Raw genomic sequence first — 23,924 nt, forward strand, 5'->3', positions numbered from 1 at the left:
CCGACACGTCACGGAAATACACTGCAGTAGATGATGGCACCAGAAGCTGATATGCTGAGCAATGGGTTTACAGTGAAAGAAATTTTGTATTATCGCGAACTAGAACCAAAAATGCAGTAATCAACGCACCCAAACTCTTTTTAAGCAATGTACAAGACATTCTTTCTCGCGAAGGATTTCTTCCCTCCTGTGTTCTAGTCTAAAGGGTATCTTGCGCTCCATTTCAGTGTTCTCGGTGCGGCTCATAATACATGCAAGCATCGTCCCACCCCAGCTTCCAATGTATATGTATATAGTAGATCCTAAGGCATGCTCAATGCTTCTTCGCTTTTCTTTTTCGTTTTAACTTTTTTTATTCTTTTCTTTTTTTGCTCTTTTTTACTTTTTACTCTTTTTAGACTTTCGTTACCTAGATAGCGACTTAACAAAAGTTTGCTTCCTAGATCCCAACATCGAAATAATTAACCCCTTGTTGCAGAAACAGTTGACTTGGTGACCTAAAAGGAAGGGGCCTAGAAGGATGAGATGAAGGAAGAAGAAGAGGTGAGTGGTAATGGGTAGTGGTGATGAGTAGAGGCGACGGATGGATGGTCGAAAGGTACTTAGATGAAGGAAGATGATAAGGTGAGAGAAGAAGAGATCAAGGAAGAAAGGGAGAAGGAAAAGGTAAAGGAAGAAGAAGAAGAGGATTTGTCTTGTTTATGCCGACTTCATCGGCATTAACTTGTGCTTCTTCTCTTTCCTTCCCTTTTCCCTCTTCTTTTCTTCCACTTGTCATACCTTTGCTAGACAACGTCTAGTCGAAAATTTGCTTCCCAAATCTCAACATCGAAACAATCAGCCCGTTGTTGCAAAAGCAATTTAGACACATCCTCGGCATTCTTCATAAGCTCAAAGGAAGACCGAGCATTTTCGTTTTCCGCGTAGAAAGGTGGAACGAGTACAAAAAGCTTCATTCTCTGCTCATTCTTGACGTAGCAGAGCTCAATTGATACCCCTGAGATCTCTGCAAACAGATTAAAGATCTTATCACGTATGCCAGTGTTGTCGTCGCATTCGTAAAAGGGTCCCAAGAGGAAGGCTTCGAGGTTACTGAGATCACCGTCCCAAGGCTTGGTTTGACGGTTGGACTGAGCAAGGAGCTTTGCGTAGATCCTTCTATTGTCTACGTCGACGTTTCTTGGCTGAACCATTGCAGGGTGTCTGATTCGGTATTTCCAGATGGGTCCGTCCCTTATCTTAGCTTTTTTCTCGGCATCCTCCTCTTTGATGTCCAGTTCGCTAGATATCTCGTTAGTGTGATGTGTGTCCCCCATTCCCTCCATCTGCTTTGGGTCCAAAACCAATGTACTTGTCTCTGTTTCTTCGTTCGGCGTAGTAGCAACAGTCGGGGTCAGATCAGTTCTGATGCTAGAATCTTCCAAGTTAGCGAGATTGCTACCTTTCGAGTGCATTATCTTCATATCATACCTGGGAGCATCGAGTGTGCAATCAGCACTCTGTGATGGGTCTTCTACCAGGGCCTCGAGCTTCTTTCTAGCATCGATCTCGTTCGCTGATTCACGCTTCAACCTTGGTCTGCAGTTTAGTTTCCGTTTACTCCTGCGGTGTTGAAGACATGATACTGACTGCGAACCGGAAGACTCACCCTCAGTCTCAACTTCGAGGCGAGCGTTGTTATGAGAAAAAATGGTCTGACCCTCTTGTTTCTGGTCAAGTAATTTCTTCATTGCTCGAACAACAAAATCCACTTTATCATTGATGGTCTCCAGTTCTGTTTGACAGGCTTTTGCCGACACCTCCCAGGTAACAGGATCGACTTGATCCTTCTCTTTGCCAGACGAGGATTCGCCAACGTCTTGCGCCCCATCACTAACGATCTGTTCCCATCGCTCTTGTTCCTCAGGGTCAGGGGTCAAAGGGCGCATACACCAGTCCGGCATAGCACTATCTTCAGCCACATCCGTCAAGTAATGATTGTACGGATAAGTGAAGCCAGGATATAATGGACGCTCCGCTTTCATAGAGAGGCTAGAGGCGAGATGGCGGGCAGGGGGTTGAGTAATGTAACCCAAGGGGTACGATGGGGCAGGGAAGGGGATTTGACTAGCGGGTTGATTAGCAGCCGTGGCCCTCTGGTTGTGATCCCAGTTTACAGGCTGGCTTTCAGGCCCAAACATCTGTGATGCGTCAGGTGTGAGGTATTGAACAGCTGTATGGCCTCCCGTTCCCGGATGTACCTTGCCACAGCTAATACCTCCCTGACATAGGGGTAGACAATCGTATTCGTCAGCCCAGTGTGTTCCATTTGGTTGAAACCCGTATGGGTTTGGGATGTTCCTCGATCCCCGTTGAGGGGTCTCGTTCCATCCTTGCCTGTACATTGTTTTGAAAATTGTCGACGATGCCGGTGCATAGCTGAGAGTCTTGGTTGGCCTTGTCAGAAAAAAAGAAAGAGGAGGGACATGAGATGGCTTCTGGGAAGGGAGCTATTTTTATACTTATGATAGAAAGTATAATATTGGGATTTTTGTTGGAAAGTTTAGAATTAAGTAAGGAGGCGTGGTCTTTAGGTTACGGTAAGAGAATTTGAATATGAGATTTCTCGGATAATAATAGTGTAGCTTTTTGATATTCGGTGATGACAACATCAGCAGTCTGTTATATTGGGCCAGGCCTTGGTGATCGCCTCTTGTGATAGATCATGTGATTTAATTCGTGGCCCGCGAAATCAGCCTGGACTGTACTTTGTGGAGAGTCGCATTTGTCTATTTCATAGGTTGTGCTAGAAGAAGAATAAGAAGTGGGTTGTTGAGCAGGTATTGCTTTTCTATTGTGTAGGAATAATGCCATGTTTTGTGTGACTCTTGATGCAGCGCAGCCGAAGGTATATTTTTCTTATCGCAGAAATCAAACATTCATATTTTGCTCATCATTATACCAACCACCACATAAGTAGTCGATTGTTGCCTGTCTGATAAAACTTAGCAGGTGCGTGCTGCCCATTTAGAGTCACCCTGATCCCCTTTTTTTGTCTTCATTAAAAGCTACAGTGACGTGTCATTTCGCCTCACTGGGTAAACCAACAAACTTTGCCGACAAATCCACTTATTCACGAGGCTCTATGCCTAGATCTTGAACTTTAAAAACAAATATATAAAGGGTATCCAAGTCTAATTCTACATCTACATCTATATTATTTCCAACTTCATGCCAACGCGATTCCAGTAAGATCTCCCAACTCTGCAAACAAGACAGTTTTCGTCTTTGTCTTCAAGTCAACCGCATAAACACCACCTGACAGGTCCGTTACATACGCTGTAGAAACACTCTTGTCTAATGTGAGTCCGATTGTCTCGTGTAATCTCTTGGCCAGAATCTCTCGGTCTGACGCATCAGCCTTGGGAGTGCCACCCACAAAGGCGCGGTTGAGCGAGTTACCCTTTGGGGGATCGCCGCGGTCTGTCCAGTATAGTGTCTGTGTCTCCTCGTCGATCTCGAGGTCGATGGGTTCAGGTAGGTTGATGAATAGAACCTGGACTTCTGATGGGTTGTCGATCTTGGCGCGGAAGATACGACCTTGGCTTCCCTTGGGTAGGCCTTTTTGAGACCAATAAAAGTAGCCGTTTGTCTCGTCGACTGTGATGCCTACACACCATCGAGACATATCCTTCTTATCTTCAGCTATTGACCCAGTGGAGACAAGAACCTCGATATCAGATCCATCAAGGTTGCAGCGCATGACCTTCATGCCCTCTCGGTCACACCAATACAGCTTTCTACTCTTTGTTGCGATAGTAAGTTGCTTTGGAGTATGAACGCCAATAGATCCTGATGCAACAATGGTTGTTCTCTCAGAACCATCTAATCGCGAGCGTTCAATAGAGCCGTCGTTGGACTTAAAGGTAGGACCCATGTTTGTCCAATACATGAAGCCATTGTTGTGATCAATAGCGATGCCATCTGGCATGGTGGACATGTTGTCGAAAATTGTGTAAAGGTCGGATCCATCGGTATTGCATGATAGAATGCGACCCTTGGGATGGGGGAAGTTGGAGAGGTCTGTATCAAGGATGTACAGACGAGGAAGACTTAGAGAGCCCATGGTGATGGATGTGATGTAGTTGGTGTATAGAGTTTGGTGGCTGTAGGTAATTTTCAAAGTTTGATACGACGTCTTGGTTGACTGACAGGAGAGAGGATGATATTTACAGATTTCACATACGAAGCGACAACATGCGCTTACTGGTCCTATATTTAGTATGACCAAACATGGCAAATTTCTAGAATATTTCATCATAACGTCTGTCGGAGTAGAAGTGGATGACGCTAAAGTCGTGCTTCGTGCAAAGCTCGTCCTCCGAGAGATCCGATGCCGTACAAAATTGGAGCAGTGGAGAACCTAGTTCCACCGCGGAACACATGACGTAACCACAACTGACTAGATTTTTGATCGAGATGCAGGGTAAGAAAACTGATATTGACAGATTTCATTAGTTCTGTATAACGTATGAGAAGACATACTGTAGACTGGACACATAATGATCTTTTAGACATATTTGCGATATTAGAATAATTTAGCATTTTTAACATCATGAGGGGCTTTTTTCTAATCACATGAGTACCTGTATGTTCACACCATATTCTACGACTTACGCGCCATGCCACTACAAAGTCTGAGTAAGAATTTTCATCTACCCGATAATTTTCCAGTGGCTTGAACGAAAACAGCTATACTTCATAATTAAATTCAATAAAAATATTATAATTTAGTAAAATTAATCTAGGTGTTATCTGTCTTCAATAATAAAATCTCTTCAAATCATGTGTCCTTCGCACCCTTGGCATATCCATCCCAGTCCTTTCTCACATTCAGCAGTCTAACAAGTTCCTCGTCCCTCTGCTTGACCAAGTCCCCATACCCTCTCTCGTCGATCGCGGTCCTCGTTCCCTCAATCCACTTGGTCTTTAAACTATCATCAACGACCGGGTTCTCGGGTGCATACCACGTCTGCAGAGGCCCCAGTAAGTGATCCGCAAAATGTTCGATTCCACCCTCTCCACCTCCGAGATGGAATAGAGTGTTGGGTCCCATGACACCCCAGCGTAGACCAGGCCCGTATGATACAGCGTCGTCGATATCTTGAACGTCGCAGACGTCTTGTTGTAGAATGTGGAAGACTTCTCGCATGACGGCTGCTTGGATGCGGTTGGCGACGTGGCCTGGAACCTCCTTCTTTAGGTGAATGGGTTGTTTGCCCATGTCTTGGTAAAACTTCATGGTACGTTGAATAATATCTGATGATGTTTGATTGCCGCCGACGACTTCAACGAGAGGAATGAGATGGGGTGGATTGAACGGGTGTCCTACAACACATCGTTCCGGCGATGCAGCAGCAGTCATGCCCTCCTGAATAGAAGAGCAAGTCAAACCGCTAGAACTTGTCGCGATAATAACTTGACTTGGAAGCATCTCTGCCATATCCTGAAAGAGCTTTCTCTTAAAGTCGATTCGTTCAGGGCCGTTCTCTTGTACGAAATCGGCATCTTGTAAAGCCTCGCTCATGGTGGTTGTGAAAACAACATCCTCAGGCTTGGCGTTGTTGTTCTTGACCAAACCGATTGATGATAGTACAGGGAGAGCGTCGCGGATAAAGTTGCGGAGATATGTCTCTGAGGCAGGGTTGATGTCAAAGGCCTGGACTTTGAGGCCTTGAGCGAGGAAGAGGGCTGACCATGAAGCGCCGATTGCGCCGCAACCGATGATGGCGACAGTATTGATTGACATTGTGATGAAAGTGATAGTGAGATATGATGAACAAGCCTTGACAATAACAGTCTCGATCACGGATGCAATGGTATTTATCTAATCTCTATACATGGCAATCAAAATCCCATCAGCCTTTCCTATCTCGCCCTCTCTTAATTCCGCATATTCCCACATCGCGCTTTCGGCATTTAGCAATCTCAGCTTCGTCATGCCCCCGGCAGTTAAGGGAAATGACATCGGCTCGCTCCAAAGTACATCGGATCGGCATCCGAAATCTAAACCAAGTTTTCCACGTGGTGGAGGCAAAAAGACCTCGTTCCTGATCAAATCACATCTCTTCAATCTGCATCGTTTTTCCAGAAAAATTCTATCACTAGCGTCTCCACTCTGACGTCGAGATGTGCAGGAATTGTTTCCGCGATTGAGCCTCATGTTGCATTGAAGCCTCTCCACATCGATACCGTTGTCATGTCCACTTGTTTCCGCTCGCGCTCGCGTTTTTATAGTAGCGAGTTTGTTTTCTTCCGATTAATCCGGCAGAGATGATGCAAGTGCCGAAGACACTTGGACAAAGACAATTGGAGATTGTGGATAGAATTCTCAAGGCGATGCATCAAGGGTTTCAAGTTGCATAAATACACTCCGTCGCTCGTCAATCTCGGTATCAATCATCTCAACATATAATACATTACAATACTCTATCAATCTCATTCCATCATCTTAATACACACTCTCATATTTACATCATCATCAACAACAACAACAACAACATATATCTCACCTTACATACACATCATGTCTCAGGAACCAAGAATTCCCGACGTCTACGGTCCCGGTACCCACACCGACCGTACCTTCACCCCCGTCCCAGAAGATACAGAACGCATCTTCCGCCTCATCGCCTCTCAAACTCCCGGCTTCACTCAAGATGAGGAAATCCTCTCCAAAGTCAAGTTCGAGGGCGAGTCATTCCCCGTGATCCCCGGCCCCATCAAGGCTGTCTCCGTAGCTGCATCTCTACACGCCATGGCTGGTGTCTTGGCTGATGAGATCCTTACTATCCGTGGCGCTGAGAACAAGCAACGACAAATCACTGTCAACACAACACAAGCTGGTCTTTGGTTTGGTAACATCGCTACTGCCTACGTCGGTAACAAGGATGTCCTTTCTCTAGCTGGGTCTGGAGAACTCAAGGAGCTTTTGCCGAACTGGGAGCAAGGCTGGGTTGACACGCCGCTTAAGTACCGCACCACAGGTCTCTATCCTACTTCAGACCCTGAAGTGTGGTACTCACTCCACGGTTCAATGAAGGCTGAGCCTGTCCTCAAGTCCATCGGCGTCGACCCTTCTGAGCCTATCTCCACCAACGAGGAAGCCGCTGCACACATCGCCAAGTTCACAAGCAAACTCTCACCTGAAAAGCTTGAGCTCACTAATCTTCTCAATGGCAACTGCGGTAGCATCTGCTTCACTCCCAAGCAATGGAACGAGAGTGAGATGGGCAAGTCTCTCGCTGCTCACCCTCTCATCAACGTCAAGTCTCAACACCAGGCTATCCCCACACCACCTGTCGCCTTCCCTCCCCTGGATCCCTCTGACCAGCGCCCTCTTGCTGGTGTCAAGGTCGTCGAGATGACCCGTGTCATCGCTGGTCCTCAGATCGGTGCTATCCTATCTTCCTTCGGCGCTGATGTCATCCGCGTCAACCCTCCTCATCTTCCCGACATCAACATCATGCAACTCACCCTCAACGCCGGCAAGCGCACCATTGCCATTGATTTGCGCAAGCCCGAGGAAGCAGCCCTCATTAAGTCCCTCATCGCCGACGCAGATGTCTTCATTCAAGGCTTCCGTATGAACAAGATGCCCAAGTACGGCCTTGGCTTGAACGACATCCTCAAGATGGCTGGTGAGCGCGGTCGCGGTATCGTGCATGTTTCAGAGAACTGCTATGGTCCTGATGGATACTACGCTGAGAGACCTGGTTGGCAGCAGATTGCTGACGCAGCTGCTGGTTCGGCGTATGTCACTGGCAAGTCTCTCAAGCTGCCCAACAACGAGGTTGTCCTCCCTTCTCTGCCTGTCAGCGACATGACTACCGGTGCTCTCGGTGCTGTGAGCACTCTTCTTGCTCTTCGCGACCGCGCCACCAAGGGCGGAAGCTACGCTGTCCACGCCTCACTAGTCGCCGTCAACACCTACGCCCTCCTCCCCGACGTCGGTCTCTACTCCCCCGAGACCGTCGCTGAATGCGCCGAGCGTTTCCAGTGGGCCGAGATGCGCGGCTCACACCACGTCCTGGATCTCTTGATTACAGTCTGGAACGGCTGGAAGCGAGTCTTGGGAGATACTCTTGCGGAGAATAGTGGCTTCTACCAGAGCTTTGAGAACAGCGCTTTTGATGGAAAGAAGTTGAGCATTCTCAAGCCTGTTGTGAGATTGAGTGACGAGAAGAGCACACCTCAGTGGACGACTCCCAGTGTGCCTTATGCTTATGAAAAGGCACAGGGTATCAAGTTCCAATAGATAGATCCAGCATTCATAGACTAGCGATTGCATTTACCACTAGAAATAAATACACTTAATTCATTCAATTTGACAACAACACATTTCTTGCAGTGATTGAGGTGGCGAGTCACAGTGTTGAACGTACAGCAGACTAACCCAAACTGTACCCAGAATTAGTTGGTAATAACTTGCCTTGGATTGGTAAGACGTGCTAAAGTTTTAGTGATTCCTTCCTGGGATAGTGTGTCGAGGCACTGTAGCTCTCAGGCCAAATTAGGTGTCGCGGTACCTGTCTTGTCTGGAGTTAGCCCATGCAACATTCGTATATGATACGACTGAACGCCTGTGAGTCACTGCCGATATCTATTATTATCATGTTACTTCTGTAGTTTAATTGATGCAATCATGATCTATTTTCCATAAGCTTTGATGCCAAACTACCACGTTACAACCAAAACTCTTTCAGTTTGCATATTTGGATCTTTACAGTTGCTCAGCCTCTTCATCAGTCAATCAGTCGAACGAAATGGAAAACACTGACGGCGCTACAACGGAGCAGACACCAAAACTGGCAACAAGAGTAGCTTATCTCCGCACTATCCTCGACAAAAAGTCTACAGAAGAACATAGCGAAACCGACTGCCTCAATCTGAATTCATGGCTTTGGATATGGGTTGGGAAAAATGTCCCTTGGGATCCATGGGGTAGTGGTCGTAAGAACCGCACGAAACCTCCACCGGAGCTTCTTCATCACTACATTCTCGGCTTTTCCACCGCCGCAGACCCTGCTATACTAGATTGGCTTCTCAAAAACTCTGGGGAAAACAATGCTAGGTTATCTCGGTCTGATTTTACGGTTTATCTTTCGGCCACTCAGATGAATGATCCAAATAACAAGGACCTTCTTCAGCAGCTGGCATCGGAAAATGTGACAATCAAGAAGATCACAGAACCATCAGAGGAGTACACATCAGATGATATATGTGACTCAGTCATGCTCTCAGAAAGTGATTACATCCTCGACCCAACTATTCAAATCGGTCCCTGCGACTGGGTAACAACAGACGCTCTATACCGCGACTCCCTCCGCTACGGCCATCCCCAGCTTTACAGAACCGAAGAATACAGCAACTTCTACTATGAAAATAGACTAAAGAAGAAGATGGGTGGCTATACAATGACATCGTGCTGCTACCCCCACGGCAAATCTGATCAATGGAAACGGGATCACGAAAGAGAGTGGAGGAATTATGAATGTCCGTCTTGTGGGCAACGTTGTAAGAGGAGTAAGGGATGCAAAAATACAGGCGAGGACTGGGCTGCGGATAGGAATAAGTATAAGACTGCTTGGATGGAGGGTGTGGACTTGTCGGCGGCTAGACCACCTGACTTTGAGAAGGATTGGAGGACATTGACCGTGAATGATGTCGTTTATTACGGTGGCGAGAGGTTCAAAAAATGGAATTGGAGATCCGTTGATACGTTCTCTGGAGATTGGAAACGAGAGTAATGTTGGTTGTCATATTTTCATCATTATAAATAATAGTCTGCTCTTATCATTCGTATGTTCTACAATATTTACAACAGTAGAGTGGACGACGTCATTTATACTTAGATCTCGTGCTGGCCACAGCCCAAGTGTCGAAGACCCATAGCCTCCAGCTCCTCCATCTGTCCCAGATCAGGTCCAACGCTGCGCTGCTGGAGGTTCTGGAGAGTGGCGTCGGTGATCTTGGTCTTGGGGATCAACTTTGTGCCTCGCTCGTCAAGGGTAGCAAGGATGTGTGCAGCAGCCTGATAAATGTTAGTAAGTTTACCTGACTAACTCTTGAGGGCGTAACTTACCTTGGCGTTGACAGTTAGAGTCTTGGAGTCGGGGTTGTCAATGGTGTCACAGGCTTGATGGTAGCAAGGATCTTGCTCAACAGCAGTGCCCTAATCATACTGTCAGTAAAGAATCATCAAACTAGTATATCGACTTACAGTGTGCAAGAATCCAAAAGGTTTGTTCAAAGTCTGCCAGAAAGAAGCATAGTCACTTCCATTGGTGAGCACCGCAGGTGTAGTCTCAATACCCTTGCTGGTGAAGTAATCGATAAAGATCTTCTCCGTCACCTCCGAGCCCTTGGGAGCCTTGGATCCGTGGGAGCTACCATCCGTATCAGCGACGCCGAAGAAGCCCTTGGCAACCATGTCGAAGTTGAGATAGACGAGGAGGTCGTTGACGTCCTTGGTGGCTAGGTTGGATGTGTAGAATTTGCTTCCCAGTAGGCCGTTCTCCTCGGCTCCCCACCAGGCAAAGCGGATCTTGTTCTTGGTCTTGTACTTGGAGAGAGCGAGGAAGAGTTCGAGGATGAGAGAAGAACCGGAACCTGGGGATATTAGCTTGGATGCGGCTTTGTGAGAAGAAAAGGCGTACCATCATCGTTGATACCGGGGCCAGCTTGAACACTGTCAAGATGAGCGCCGAGCTATGAGATAATTAGTCAAATGTACCTCCGATTGAGGGAAGTAAACAAACCATGATAACGTTGCGGGGATCACCACCCGTAGTCTCAGCAATGACATTCGTTGTAATCCTCTCCTCAATAGTCTGCGACTGTTGAAAGTACGCCTCAACCTTCTCACCAGCCTCAATCCTCTCCTTGAGCTTCTGTCCATCAGCAAGGTTGATGAACCCAGCAGGAACATGCTTCTCGGGGTTAGGCGCGCTGAGCGAACCAGCAGTGACGTTAGTCGACAAGTCATGGTAGATGATAACCGCAGAAGCACCCGCCGCAGCAGCAGGAATCACTCTTCCAGCAAGAGTTCCACCAGTAGGACATCTAAATCGCTGCACCAGCACAATCTTGCCCTTTACATCAAGGCCATCGTATGAAGAAGCATCGCAACCAGCAGCGCCTTCAGGACCAAGCGCAATCTCGGCGGTGATGCCCTCTGCAGTGGTAGATGGGGAGTAGGTCAAGCCGTAGACGTAGATGGACTTGTCGTCGACTTTGAGATCGATTGAGTCGACGTAGGCAAAGAGGGCGGGGAAGTTCTGTTTCCAGACCTTGGCGTTCTTAACCTTGGATGCTCGCTTGTAGATATAATCGACAGAAGCGTCGTAGCCAGGAAGACCAAAGGCTCTGTTGCCGCCGTTGTCGAAAGCGATGTCGTTTAGAGCTTCAAGGTTGGACATGAGACTATTCATCGTGAGCTTTGTTATGAAAAATGGGTGTGATTAATTACTTCTTAGTCTTGATGTCGGACTGGAATTTCTTCGAGTCGAGCTTCTTACCCTTGGCCAACGCATGGCCAGGAGTCAGCGACAACAAAGTCGCGAGTGTAGTGCTGAATCTCATCTTGGGGAATTGCCCTTGGATTGACGTAGAGGGGATAACTGTTCATTTTGAAGATGGAGGGCATTGTCTCAATTTATAATGAGATGCAGACTGGATAACGTGACGCCATGAATCGCAATCGTCATGCCCAGAAGACATAAGCCCCGGGTATAGTTTCTGTTAGGGAAGGTCGATTCATGCCAAGAAGTGGGCGTGATGATCGGATATGTAGGTACTTTTTTAAGTTGGGGCTGGGCATGGGTCTTATCGCGAGCGGTGACGATGTTGTGTTCGGGGACTTGGTGTTTGACTCAATGCTTATGGTAGCCCTCGACAACATAAGCAACATACTTGGAATTGGATCAATTGACATATCGAAACGACAATGCCGTCTTTGGTGATCATAACAACCATCGAAACAACTGGATAAAATACTTTCATCTACCCACAATTTGGACCATGCTCCGATTGGGGTTGCATCGTCTACGGGTCCTTCTGATGGTTGGAGAAAACCCCGCAAAGATTGAGTCTGCCGAGACGATAAACAAAGAGATAATGGCAAATTGTTTAGTGATGAGCCAATCTGGCAGGTCCAAGACCCTTGTTTGGGCTGCAAGGATCAAGAACCATACGAATAAGCTTAACGTTCAAAAGTTCTTTGGAACCACTAGACTGAGATAGGAATGAGACAAGAAGAAGAGAAGAAACCCCGCCTGAATGCGATTGAAGGGTTACAGATGTATTTGGTCAGAGTCTTCATCATAGGGATAGTTGCAGCAGGATGATGAAAGACGAATATAGGATTGTTTGTACTGTGTTGTCGCTTTTATTATTGTCGCTATAGTGCCATTCCTTCGCTCTGATCCCTCTGTTGCCTAATAAAGTGGAGTATGTCAGCAATCCTTAACATCGTGAACGTGAACAATGAGATGATGCAGACTCTTCAAAGATTTGTGACAAGTTTCCTTCTGCAAAATGGAAATGGCCGCAACCTACAAGAAACTCGAGAAACTGTGTCCCGGTGACAAATACCCAACGCAGCAACGAATTCTCGACAATGCCCGCATTCCCGGAACCTGTCAATGGTTTCTGAACCACGAAACGACACAAGCTTGGTTGAATGGCGATGGACATCACATTCTCTGGTTACATGGACCTAGTAGGTGTTTCGATGTCTATAGTAGCGCATGCTAATAAGTCGCAGGTGCAAGTGGGAAAACATTTCTCAGGTACTGCACAAAAACACACGTCTTAGAATCAGTTCTAACAACCTTGAAGTTCAAGTCTAGTCAACCACATTCATCAGACCCAGTACGAAAGCATCGCATGTGGTGTCTTTTACTTTGGGCGCAATGATCTACAGTATAACCTCGCCGATTACGATCTTGCATTCCGATCCATCACTAGGCAACTCGTGTCCCAAACTCCAGACTCGCTCGGCCTATGGCAGAGTATTACCGACAATGAAGAAATGGAGACCCCGTGTTTAGACGTTTCTTCGAAGATCATTGAGCAAATTTCATCTGCATTTGACAAGATTATCGTCATTCTAGATGGTGTAGATGCGACGAACGAGTCTGGCCTGAACGATCTTTTTCATCTTCTGTTTGATGAAAGGATAATTCCCTCACTGAAGATCTTGATAACAAGTAGACTTCCCTTTCCCAATGCACTCGACAGGATCGACCTTGGAATATCAGAGATTGAAGCCCACGCTCCTGAGTCGGACATTGGACTTTACTTTGCCAGCTACATCGACGAATCTCCTGTCGACGCCGAGTTTCCCGACCCTGCGCGCGTCAGACTCTTTCCTTATAAGAAGTTCTTCGACCTCTCCAAAGGCTTGTCAGTATACTAGTCGCTGCAAAGAATATTATACTTACTCTCTTTAGATATGTGCCACTTTTGCCTCAATGGTTCAGCAACATTGCCTCGCAACCAAACAGTGTGTTTTTCGACCTTGTCGAGTCATCGCCGCCAGAGTCGAAAGGAGATGTGTCAAGAGCATTCTGCGAAGCGGTTATGGAAGACATCAAGTCCTCCAAAGACGCCAATCTTATCATGTGTGTGCTCTATCATCTCATTGTCATTGACAGGATGGGGTATCTATTTACCGTCCCCATGGCGCACGAAGCTCTTGATACTTGGGGTACCACACGACCAGATGGAAATCCATTTACGGCCTCCGAAATTCTGAAATCTTGCCAAGGACTTATCTTTCTGAACGACAAGAACCAGACCATAGTGATGCGATCTCCACTGTTGATGGAACACCTTCGCACTCATGTGCTCACAAATTTTCACCATCAGGTACAGACAAGAGTTTCCATGAGGTATCTTTCGAAACAAGATTTTGCAAACGGGGCCTCAAAGTCTTCTGCGCAATTGAAAGAGAGATTCTGGGCTCATCCATATCTCTGGTATGCAGCCAGAAGCTTGTCGTCCAACCTCACAAAGGGCGATTGCTTCGAATCATTCTTCCTGGCCTTGACTACTTCACAAGGATCCATCGAGTCTTACCAACAAGCTGCTGAAGCATGGCCATATTTAGATGACGAATCCTATGACGAATGCGAAAGGTCATGCGAACGATGGCGCTGTTACACAGCAGGTTATACTGCGCTTCATCTTGCAGCAAGTTTAGGAGTCGCCGATATGATGGTGCAAAGACTCGTCAGCGATGGAGCTCATCTTGATGCTCGAGATGGGAGTGGTCAGACAGCGTTGCATATAGCAGCGGGCATTGAAGATGAGTCCGTTACGCTAAAAAGCTTGTTGCTTGCTGGTAGTGATGTGGCTGTCAAAGATAGGGATGATTTGACGCCCCTGGCTATTTGTGTAGTACATGGAAATTTGGCGTCGGTCAAGTTGCTTATTGAGTATGGCGCTGATGTTAGTACGCTCGATGAGGAGGATCTAAGAGAGTGCGCGAGGGAAAAGCCAGAAATTGCTCAGTTCTTGGTTGAGCTTGGTATTGATATGCCAGACGTTGATGAGGATGAGGATGAGGACGAGGGAAATTAGATAGAAGAATGCGTAAACGTTCATCTAAAAAAACGCTGTAGAGAATTTATAGTGCTAAAAATGAGTCTAAATTACGATAACACGCTATGCAACCATTAAAATAACAATCCATTCAATAATCCACCCACGTCCCGATACCCTGTCATCCTTACACTCGTATACAGTAAAAAATACACAAATTTCATGATTGTTGAATCATGGTAATATCCATTTGCTAGTCATTCGATCTCTAGCTCAACAGTTCACGTGTCGTCGATTATTGCTGGTAGTCGTCCTGGCCTGGCTCGGCTTCGCCTTCATGTCTGGGTTATGTGTCAGTAAATTGCCAGTTCACGGATGACTGGTACGAACCGTCTAAAATGTCTTTCTAATAAATCCCGTCTATGAAAACGCCTTTCGCAAATGTGACATTGATATTGTGGTTCTTCGTGAGAAGTTTGATGCCGTCTGTCATTATTTAGTATTTCGACTCGGCGTTGCAGTACTGTTAAGTAAATTACCTCAAATGTTCGGCTCTAGTATACACCTGACACATTTAGTATTGATCCGAGTCATGAGTTCGTGTCTCTTACCTTTTGACATTCTGTGCAGACGTGAACAGGTTTCCCCTTTTTCGCCTTGGACACCTTTCCGTTTGGGGTTAATTGAGGGTCACTGTAGTCGCTCATTGTGTATGTACGAAAAAAACAGATAATGAAGTGAAAAGCAAAACGCCAACTGGATAACGAGACCTGTTCAAATATGAAGAAACAAAGGATCATTTATCTTATGTCTAAAATCCTCTGGCTCCTTTGTCATTTCGCCTCGTAATTCCTCTTTTTGTTTAAGCCACCCGCGTATGTATTATTATGGGATTGAGGCTTTGAGCTGGGCATGACGAATCCATCCGGTTGGTCCTGTCGATCACAAAAATAGCTCGCCAATCAAAAGCGGGCGTAACGTGATCCTGGTACGAAATCTCAGCCCCCCCTAACAGGAGTGACAGCGTATGAATACTGGTGGGGGCTTTGCTTTTGCTGACATGGAAGATGATGCTGGTTGAGTCAACTTGGCGTTTACTCCATTGGGTAGATGACTATAGTCTGGACCGCGGAGGCCGGTGGTTTCCACGGCCGATGTGTAGCTGAAAAGGGAAGTGTATTCGATGACAGGAGTAAGACATTGGACAAGCTGACTTGTCATCACTGCATGGATGGTGGAATGGGTATAGTCAGTGGAATGCCGCGGGTCACTCCCTTCCATAAGCTGAGTGACTGCACCACGTTGGTTGGTGATATTTCTAGGACCCGACTCAGCGACATGACAACAGAACAATAGTTCCATGTATTCGCATCAACAACCAACAAAAAGATGACTCGGCAAGCAAAATGAGTCAATGGTCTTTAAACTACATGACAGTACCTCGTACTTGCTCTTTCGCCTCCATGACCCGTTACAGTAGCATCGACTTCAACAACAACAACCAGCGTAATTGGTTTAGTGGTAAAATTCTCCGTTGCCAGTCACATGACCAGCCTCGGGGAGCCCTGGGTTCGATTCCCAGATTACGCATTTAAACCGCCTCGACGGCTTGAATAGAATTTTGCTGTTTTTTTTTCCTTTTTATTATCGTGGTATAGGAATGTAAGAAACCGTTTGGAACCTCAAGTCAGCCTTGCCGCATAAACCCAGCAAAACTCAGCGGGAGGAACAGTGGGATTGGTCCACTGAATTTAGTTCTCACAGCACTAAATTTAGAAGGTGCCCGCTAATGTCTCAGCCCTGGAAATGGGCACTCAACCTTGTACCATAACAAGGCATTTGGAACCTTGGTATTGATTCCATTCCATCAACGTAACTTCATCTTACAGTTCCTGATCCTACTGTAATTGTCTTATTCTTCTGTCTGCTTCGCCACCAGGGATGACATAACTCTGTTGTTTGTATATGCTTAGCAGGTAGAAATAAGCCTCTGTCACCAAGGATAACTTCGCAGTTAGATCTAAGTCAAGAACTGTCTCGCCAAACGCGTGTTCCGCAATCCGCGGCCTCCATATTCAGTGTTGGTATGCTTGTACATTGTAATCATCGTCTCTTTTCTCTTCTCAATGCCAAGAACCAATGGGAGACACCGTGATGCACGGACGGCCTTGTACATGAAAATGTTGCAGATGTGCAGGCGAAACCCTCTTTTGGCGAACGAAGCTTTCGATAGCCACGTTTTTTTTCGCAAGAGACACGCGTTGTAGTCGTTGGCCAACATTTGAGCCCACCAACGCCACCAACAGTCCTGGCATCAGTCTCTCATATCCTCATCATCCAGTAGACAGTGGTTCAACTGTATTCAAGCGTGTGCTTGCCCCCGTCCCCTTCATCATGCTTCTTCATCCTCCGATTCATATGGTCTTCTTCACCTAGAGACCGAGTCAAAACATTCATCCAAGAAAGGTCAAAGTGCTGGATATCAATTTCTGGAGCCCATGCTCTGACATAAATGTTAGCTAGCTTTGCCCGTCATTTTGGAAATTTCGAGAATGTGTATCCTCTTTGAAGTTAACAATTTTAATTCAAAAGGCCTAAAGGATCGCCCAGTAATATAAACAACAACACTGAGCAGCACTATCTCCTTCCATCAAGTGAGCTGGTACCCACCATCAATATTAACAATAGACCCAGTGATAAAGTAATTCTTCATGATGCCCAGGTATGCCTCGGCCAGATCTTCCGGTTGCCCTATTCGCCCCAAGACCGCCTTGCCGCGAATTCCATCTATCACCTCTTCACCGCACATGCCAGCGAACTGATCAAACAGCTCCGTCTGTACGGCTCCAGGGTTTATCAGGTTAACTCGTATCGGCTTTATCTCCAAGGCCAGGCTCCGAGCCAAGGCATCTTTGGCCCCTCCAAGGCCGTCGCGCACACTGTAACCGGCCACAGGTTTATAGGTGCCCAGGCCACCAGTCATGGTGTATGACGATGTGTGCGACGCTTCGAGGTATTGTAAAGATAGTTTGGCGATAATGACGTCTCCGACTACACGGGCTTGACAGATATTGAGAACATCCTCTGCGGTTGTGTCTTTCAAAGCTAGTGGTGATCCCATTTGTCCAGCAGTGTTGACGATGTGGTGCACCTTGTGATCGCGATTGTGTGTCGCAAAGTCGAATAGGAGTCGGACATTTTCTTCGACATCGGGTGAAGACAAGTCGCAAATATACCCTCGAACCTTTGATTGTTCGTCGGCAACAGTCCTGAGTCTTTCAATGGCGCCATCAACCTTTCCTTGGGAGCGGCCGGCAACGACAACCTTGGCGCCATGCTCAACGCAGGCTTTGGCAACAGCAAAACCAATTCCGGACGTACCGCCGATTACAATAACCAGCTTATCCTGGAGTTTGTTTGTAGGTGACATTTTATGATAAGAATTCAGAGGCGAGTTGGGATTTTGATACTGCGATAATAAAGCAGGTTAGAAGAGGGGCAGTATTCGAGAAGCGCATATGCTCATTATATATAGCCATTTCCATGTGTTAAGTTCCACCTTTAGTTTCCCCTCAAAGCTTACGAGTTCGTGCTCCCACCTATGAATTCGCGTACCTTGTAGCTGGAATCCCCCTGATATTGAGTCATCTAAGCAGATAGGTTGCGGACTTTGGAGATAATTATGGGGAACTGGTTATGATCCGATATAAGGGGCCAGATTGTTCGCATCCGATTGGGTCTCAATCGTCCATCAATAATATTGTTGGTGATGCTGGAACCAACATGCATAAAGTCCACTCAAACAGGCGGACTTGTCAAACCTTATGATGTGGGGTGACCCTCCATTTGATCAGTGCCGGGTACCCGGATCGGCAGTGTTGATACGGAGAAGCTGATAGCAGATTGATTTAAATTGTCAATCTTGTGGAGAGAGGAATGGCTGTCAAGATTATTGATAGACTCCACAAAGACATATTCAGTATGTCTAAGTCCTTGGGTGCGGAGACAGAGCAAATCGTGTAGAGGTGTGACTACAAGCGAGGCGAGATCGAAGCTGCTCGTGCCAAATTCAAAGGGTAAGATAATGCTATTAAGCCAGCTTTGTAAAGAAGTCTGTTCAGCCATCGGGAAAACTCTTGCGCAAAGATTATGCAGTCCATTCGGAGGGCTGAGGCAGTTGATTAGACAGTAGGCTCTATGAATAGGCCGGGTGGGATATCCCACTATCCGTAGTCTAGTCGACTATTCCCAATTACTCTACAGACAGTAAAATATTTCTGAAACAGTGAAGAAGTATTTCCTATGTTTCAGGTCCAGAAGCGACGTGTGTTGTCGCAGATATGGTTCTAGACCGATAATGACAGTGTTGTGCTACACTAAACAGCGATCCAATTTCGAACAACAGGTGGAACTCGCGATTGAATGGAGCAAGCTTGGACACAACGGAAACCCACTGTCCCTAGGTTTCTCATGAATTTCCAAAATATCCATAAGCAAATGGGTTCGTGTAGTTCTAAAGTATTAGTAAGTAGATTTAGCTCACCTATGCATTGTCAGAACTTACCAAGTTGTGGTACATGCTCGCGTTTGTCCTGACTCGGCGAGAGCGAAAAGGACGTTCATGCCCTCCTCGGCCTCGCGGATGAGCCGAGGTCTGGTTTGACCGCTAACGGACACGAGCCATTATGGGCAAGCCCCGGCGCAAAGTGGATTGAATGTCGCCTCCAAGGTGGGGATAGCTTCATCATAACGGCCTGTCAGTCGCTCCGTCGATACCAAAGCGGGGAGACTATGCAATTTCTGTCATCTTCTTGCCATCTTACTAATCCAGATAGTAGAGTCTTGATCTGTGCAACGTACCTCGAGAGATATTAAACACCAACCAGTCCTCGCTGTTCTCTCATCACTCAACTCATTCTCTATACCAACACTCATCACCCCTACATAAATACCTCATCCGACACAATGGCTACCATCATTATCCAGTACCCCAGCGGTCACGACTTTGATGTCGACTACTATGTCAAGACTCACATGCCTCTTGCCGAGAAGTAAGCATATTCTCATGACCAACCACGAACTCAGATGCTAACAACGTATCGCTAGGACATGGAAGAGCAAGGGTCTCCAGAGCGCCCAGGTTATCAAGCTCGGCGGTGACAGCCCTTACCAACTCTACACCATCATGAAGTGGGAGAGCATGGCTCACTTCCAAGCTGCTGCCACTGCCGAGGACGCCAAGAACGTTCACGACGATGTCAAGAACTTCACTACCGCCACTGCTGAGCTCCGCGTTGGCGAGACCATTGCTGATTCCAAGCTGTAAATTATTATCAATCTAAATACCCAATACTATTGATACCAACTACTATAATCTATCTTTACCATGTGGTTTCCAACGTCTTGAAAAGTCCCATTACTCATTTCTGTTCGGGTTTCGCGTTCAATTGTCTTCTCGTCTGCTTTACGTTTAGATCCTCATCTTCTTTCTTGGACTCTATCATCCATTCGTAATCGCCCTTTTGAGCCCACATGACAGACAATCGCTACCATAGTATCAGTCACAGCACAAGAGATATCAAATGACAGATGGACTCACCTTTCCTAATGTCAACTTGAGTGTATTCTCAAAGAAATGAGGGACGTATTTAACCTCAGCTGGGCTACCTTTGATGAGTCGCAGTAGGTTATTGACCACGATATCAATCTGCATGATACCAGCTCGAGCTTGCTTCGGACCACCAGATTGGGCCACATCGCCAAGAGCAAATATGTTCTTTTTCGATGAGGGCAGATTCTCAACTTGGAGAGTCGGCCCTACTAAGATCTCGCCATTAGGAGCGATACTCTCTGGAGAGTATCCTGCCAGTAGTTCGGATCGTGGACGAAGACCTGTGCAAGGGATCTGTTGGAAAGGTCAGTAATAACTCTAAATAATTTCTGATTCAACATACCACCAAGTCCCAGGTCCTTTCTTTTCCATCGGCAAGAGTAAGACTGGTCTCTTGGACACTTTGTCCAGCACCATCTGGATAAGGCGGTCTCTCGCCCAGCAAGACCTCAATGTTCTGCTTTTTGAGAGTCGCCATGACATGATCATGAAGCTTGGGTCCAAATCGAGGAAGTAGCTGTTGTCTAGAGTGAATAAGCGTCACCTCTTTGCCGGGATATCTCTCTCTGATTTCCGTCACCAGCTCAATTCCCACGGCTCCTCCTCCAATTACAGCAACTCTGTCAGCCTTGCCGATGCGCTGTTGGAAACCTTTAAGTTCTTCAATGCCGTCACTCTTGTTTTTGGCCACCAGTCGTGCTGGTGGTGGCTGTGCAGCGCCTGTTGCGACAATGAGGTACTCATAAGGTAAAGAATTGCCACTAGCTGTGTTGACATGTGACTCTGTCACGTCGGTTACTTGGTCGCAGTAGTGGTGAAAGATACCCTCGGGGGCTCCTTTGGCAAGGTTCTCATACGAGATGAACGCGTGATGCTCTCTTCCGGAGAAGACGGTATTGCGAGGAAAGGCAAAGGCGTAATTAAAGTGAGAATTCATCTCAATGAGTACCACCCGGTAACCCGAAGGAACTGTGTGAGAGAGTCGCTGAGCAAGAAGCGCTCCTGCAAAAGAGCCACCGACAACGACGACATTGCGCGGGTCTGGTGTGGAGCGGTAAGTATACCGATGGACGATTGCCTGTCCTTTTTGGACCGTCAGCTTTGCAATGAAGCCTAGAACGGCCCTGAGGATCCCCCAGTAAACGTCCAAATCGTTCAAATTCATTATCACGAACTTGGAGGGTAATGATGAGGATTGTACTAAAAAAACAAAGGGTGGGAGGGAATATTTAAGGAGAAGATCTGATAAGGTGAGGTGGGATGATTGAGAGATGATCTGATAAGATGCGGCGATTTAAATGGTTCCAAAGTACCGAAACTTCCGTGGTGTCATTCGGAATTTTGATGTCTATAGACCGAGGCCGAAACCGAAGATCGTCATGGAGTTAAGCCCGAATGAGCCAATAACGTCTCTCAACTACTTCAACTGGGATTAACTCATTACTAGGCTCGGACTTTAAGCATCTGCCGCTTCCGATTGTTACCCTACACACCTTGAACCATGAACTGATGGGATGAGGATGAGTACTGTCCTATGAAGGGTTTTACTGATGTTGTCTAGCTTGATGATCTTGGCAAGTCACATTAATTGGAAAGCTGTTGATGGCGAGGGCAAATTGACCGAAGTTAGTTTTGTCATTGCTAGCAAGTCCAAACATTTTGACTATCATGGTTGAGGTGCGTCGACTCCAGGTGATGGCCAAACACAGCGACCATATACAATATAGACCATTAAAACTTTAAAAGTGCCTTATCTCCATCCTCGACAGAAAACTACATTCGCCTATCTAAACTTAATTCCTTTTAAACTCAGTAACAAATCATTCCTACTTATTTAAATCGAGACAAATCAACGACTGGTAGACATCCATTTCACTTGCGCTAAACGACTCAACAACTTCTAAATTAGCAGCCGTTTAAGCTTAGTTCAATCAGTAGTAGACCATGATTTGTTGTAAAACACCTGTGCAACCCAGTTTTGGCCATGTAGGTTGAGCTGAGCTGACCTAAGTCCCCTGACTCAAATTGGTGGCTTCAAGCTTAAAAACGAACTATTGGCAATTATTGACAAGCTAGTGAGAAATAAGAAATTCCGTTACTGTTCTAGTCTAACTAACAACGACTTTAATTTTATTTTCGACCATAGGGCCTAGACTATCACTCTAGCCTCTCACTCTAGGGGACTACTTTAAGCAAATACGCTCCTTTTCCTTTTCCTCTCTTGTAGCTACCATTACTCTTTCCTCATCATCATTCAATATGGGTGCCCAAATCTCTGTGGTATTATTCAACGATGTTATTCAGCTCGCCAATGCCGTCTTCAACTGGCCTGGCGTTTCGGTAGTTGGCGCCTCAGTGACGAGTTACTACAAGGTCGACGCCAAAACCTATAACAAGGGCAGCGCTGGCACATTCACCAATGGACCCTTTGGCATAGGGTCTGGCGGAATCTTGTCAACTGGTTGGATCAGCGACGCAAAAGATCCATCTGGTACAATCGACCATGACACGGGAACAGACGGATCAATATACTGTGGTTCAGGCTCTACAACAAACGGCGCTGTTCTTGAAGTTGAGATCGTCGTTGGCCAAGGATATAACGGGTTAGCAGTCGAATTTGTAATTGGTACCGCGGAGAATCTACAGTAAGAACCTCACTGTTATCGTATTTGACAATAACTAACAATTGACTTCAGGGAAAATGCGGATACTATAGGAATTTATTTAGATGGCGTTCAGTACGCAGTCGATACATCGAACAACAGAATCACTGTCAACTCTGAATATCTCCAGCAACCACTTGGCGTAACAGACACCGAGTTTGTCCGCTCAACTATGTACGATCACTCCTCGCCACCTCTCCTTATGGGTCTTCCGGCTTCCCCGGGTCGACATTCAATGGTATTTGCTATTTGCGACGCGAACAACGGACAGAAAGATTCAGCTATCATGTTCAAGGCCGGAGCGTGTGTTGACTGTGCCGGTGACATCAAACTGAACTATAAGACGACTACCACCACGGTTGGGTCGACATCCTTTGTTTCTACCATCAAGCCTTTTATTACAAACTCTGGAACCGTCGTTTACGGTGTTCCGGTGGAAGCGACCACGACAAGCGAAGAGGTTTATAGCACTACAACTGCGGATGTGACTTCATATAGTGAGGAAGCTACTAGTACTGCCGAGGTTATGTCGACATCTGTAGAATCCACAGTCGCCGAGACAACTACAACCGCGGATGCCTTGCCTACATCCACTGAAGCATCTACAGTCACCGAAAAACCCACTGCCACTGACCTGCCTACAACAACGGTAGTGTCAAGCGAGGAGCCCACAACGACTGATGCTTCCTCGACCGAGACTGACTACACTACGACCACTGCCATCACCAACTCGGACCAAAGCACTGAAACATCCTCTACCGTGGAGTCTAATACTACAACCACGGCAGTTACTTCAGAAGCTACGGCAATCTCCACAGATGTTTCAGTGTCTCAAGCCTCTACATCGATCGATTCGACTACCAGTGACAACTCAGCATCAACGACTGTTGCTCCTACTATGACATCCAGTCAGGTGTCAATCCCGACTGCCTCAACCTTGACCACTATTAGGAAGCCATGTCGCCCATAAAAGGCTTTTCTGTAAAGATAGATCTAGATCTGATACAAGTAGCGGTATTCGTTTATCCTTAGCAATTAGACACCTGGCGTGTTATTAGACATGA

The 23,924-nt window shown here is 46.5% G+C and overlaps 13 protein-coding genes and 1 non-coding gene across 14 annotated transcripts; 6 read left to right on the plus strand and 8 right to left on the minus strand.

Moving 5' to 3' along the window:
- Positions 1-785: 785 nt before the first annotated feature.
- FGSG_11415 (uncharacterized protein) lies at positions 786-2,384 on the minus strand (the record flags this gene model as incomplete). Its single annotated transcript, XM_011327509.1, has 3 exons — positions 786-1,410; positions 1,471-1,578; positions 1,630-2,384. The coding sequence occupies 3 exons, from the start codon at positions 2,382-2,384 to the stop codon at positions 786-788; spliced, it is 1,488 nt and encodes a 495-aa protein (XP_011325811.1).
- Positions 2,385-3,208: 824 nt separating this feature from the next.
- FGSG_13962 (uncharacterized protein) lies at positions 3,209-4,105 on the minus strand (the record flags this gene model as incomplete). The annotated part of the gene is made up of 1 exon (XM_011327510.1): positions 3,209-4,105. One exon carries the CDS (start codon positions 4,103-4,105, stop codon positions 3,209-3,211), a length of 897 nt encoding a protein of 298 aa, XP_011325812.1.
- Positions 4,106-4,822: 717 nt separating this feature from the next.
- On the minus strand, positions 4,823-5,788 carry FGSG_13963 (uncharacterized protein; the record flags this gene model as incomplete). The annotated part of the gene is made up of 1 exon (XM_011327511.1): positions 4,823-5,788. One exon carries the CDS (start codon positions 5,786-5,788, stop codon positions 4,823-4,825), a length of 966 nt encoding a protein of 321 aa, XP_011325813.1.
- A 777-nt stretch (positions 5,789-6,565) lies between these two features.
- FGSG_11413 (uncharacterized protein) lies at positions 6,566-8,296 on the plus strand (the record flags this gene model as incomplete). Its single annotated transcript, XM_011327512.1, has 1 exon — positions 6,566-8,296. One exon carries the CDS (start codon positions 6,566-6,568, stop codon positions 8,294-8,296), a length of 1,731 nt encoding a protein of 576 aa, XP_011325814.1.
- A 508-nt stretch (positions 8,297-8,804) lies between these two features.
- Positions 8,805-9,788, plus strand: FGSG_11412 (uncharacterized protein; the record flags this gene model as incomplete). Its single annotated transcript, XM_011327513.1, has 1 exon — positions 8,805-9,788. One exon carries the CDS (start codon positions 8,805-8,807, stop codon positions 9,786-9,788), a length of 984 nt encoding a protein of 327 aa, XP_011325815.1.
- Positions 9,789-9,889: 101 nt separating this feature from the next.
- On the minus strand, positions 9,890-11,668 carry FGSG_11411 (uncharacterized protein; the record flags this gene model as incomplete). The annotated part of the gene is made up of 6 exons (XM_011327514.1): positions 9,890-10,072; positions 10,124-10,213; positions 10,262-10,650; positions 10,698-10,749; positions 10,800-11,463; positions 11,559-11,668. The coding sequence occupies 6 exons, from the start codon at positions 11,666-11,668 to the stop codon at positions 9,890-9,892; spliced, it is 1,488 nt and encodes a 495-aa protein (XP_011325816.1).
- A 908-nt stretch (positions 11,669-12,576) lies between these two features.
- FGSG_11410 (uncharacterized protein) lies at positions 12,577-14,625 on the plus strand (the record flags this gene model as incomplete). Its single annotated transcript, XM_011327515.1, has 3 exons — positions 12,577-12,760; positions 12,891-13,446; positions 13,524-14,625. The coding sequence occupies 3 exons, from the start codon at positions 12,577-12,579 to the stop codon at positions 14,623-14,625; spliced, it is 1,842 nt and encodes a 613-aa protein (XP_011325817.1).
- Positions 14,626-14,678: 53 nt separating this feature from the next.
- FGSG_13964 (uncharacterized protein) lies at positions 14,679-15,356 on the minus strand. Its single transcript, XM_011327516.1, has 4 exons — positions 15,198-15,356; positions 15,126-15,151; positions 14,977-15,072; positions 14,679-14,927 (listed from the first exon to the last, which is right to left on the minus strand). The coding sequence occupies exons 1-4, from the start codon at positions 15,291-15,293 to the stop codon at positions 14,882-14,884; spliced, it is 264 nt and encodes an 87-aa protein (XP_011325818.1). The 5' UTR covers positions 15,294-15,356; the 3' UTR covers positions 14,679-14,881.
- Positions 15,357-15,594: 238 nt separating this feature from the next.
- On the minus strand, positions 15,595-15,948 carry FGSG_13965 (uncharacterized protein; the record flags this gene model as incomplete). The annotated part of the gene is made up of 1 exon (XM_011327517.1): positions 15,595-15,948. One exon carries the CDS (start codon positions 15,946-15,948, stop codon positions 15,595-15,597), a length of 354 nt encoding a protein of 117 aa, XP_011325819.1.
- A 142-nt stretch (positions 15,949-16,090) lies between these two features.
- On the plus strand, positions 16,091-16,176 carry FGSG_20788. The gene has a single exon. It is a non-coding gene; the product is annotated as a tRNA-Gly (tRNA).
- A 976-nt stretch (positions 16,177-17,152) lies between these two features.
- Positions 17,153-18,234, minus strand: FGSG_11409 (uncharacterized protein; the record flags this gene model as incomplete). Its single annotated transcript, XM_011327518.1, has 2 exons — positions 17,153-17,992; positions 18,202-18,234. 2 exons carry the CDS (start codon positions 18,232-18,234, stop codon positions 17,237-17,239), a joined length of 789 nt encoding a protein of 262 aa, XP_011325820.1. The 3' UTR covers positions 17,153-17,236.
- Positions 18,235-19,508: 1,274 nt separating this feature from the next.
- Positions 19,509-19,940, plus strand: FGSG_11408 (uncharacterized protein). The gene is made up of 2 exons (XM_011327519.1): positions 19,509-19,637; positions 19,693-19,940. Exons 1-2 carry the CDS (start codon positions 19,552-19,554, stop codon positions 19,910-19,912), a joined length of 306 nt encoding a protein of 101 aa, XP_011325821.1. The 5' UTR covers positions 19,509-19,551; the 3' UTR covers positions 19,913-19,940.
- Positions 19,937-21,362, minus strand: FGSG_11407 (uncharacterized protein; the record flags this gene model as incomplete). The annotated part of the gene is made up of 3 exons (XM_011327520.1): positions 19,937-20,132; positions 20,186-20,491; positions 20,541-21,362. The coding sequence occupies 3 exons, from the start codon at positions 21,360-21,362 to the stop codon at positions 20,007-20,009; spliced, it is 1,254 nt and encodes a 417-aa protein (XP_011325822.1). The 3' UTR covers positions 19,937-20,006.
- A 1,094-nt stretch (positions 21,363-22,456) lies between these two features.
- FGSG_11406 (uncharacterized protein) lies at positions 22,457-23,830 on the plus strand (the record flags this gene model as incomplete). Its single annotated transcript, XM_011327521.1, has 2 exons — positions 22,457-22,842; positions 22,894-23,830. The coding sequence occupies 2 exons, from the start codon at positions 22,457-22,459 to the stop codon at positions 23,828-23,830; spliced, it is 1,323 nt and encodes a 440-aa protein (XP_011325823.1).
- Between the last annotated feature and the right edge of the window lie 94 nt (positions 23,831-23,924).

The sequence above is a fragment of the Fusarium graminearum genome, chromosome 3 (genome assembly GCF_000240135.3).
Source record: "Fusarium graminearum PH-1 chromosome 3, whole genome shotgun sequence".
Taxonomy (NCBI): domain Eukaryota; kingdom Fungi; phylum Ascomycota; class Sordariomycetes; order Hypocreales; family Nectriaceae; genus Fusarium; species Fusarium graminearum.

What these genes read in the sequence shown, in the direction of transcription:
- FGSG_13964 (XM_011327516.1), bottom strand. Translation starts at nt 15,293, where the DNA reads ATGAGCGACTACAGTGACCCTCAATTAACCCCAAACGGAAAGGTGTCC. An exon ending in TCTGCACAGAATGTCAAAAG is followed by an intron (nt 15,152 to 15,197) that starts GTAAGAGACACG and finishes TAAATGTGTCAG; the next exon opens with GTGTATACTAGAGCCGAACA. An exon ending in TTAGAAAGACATTTTAGACG is followed by an intron (nt 14,928 to 14,976) that starts GTTCGTACCAGT and finishes CACATAACCCAG; the next exon opens with ACATGAAGGCGAAGCCGAGC.
- FGSG_11408 (XM_011327519.1), top strand. Translation starts at nt 19,552, where the DNA reads ATGGCTACCATCATTATCCAGTACCCCAGCGGTCACGACTTTGATGTC. An exon ending in CACATGCCTCTTGCCGAGAA is followed by an intron (nt 19,638 to 19,692) that starts GTAAGCATATTC and finishes ACGTATCGCTAG; the next exon opens with GACATGGAAGAGCAAGGGTC.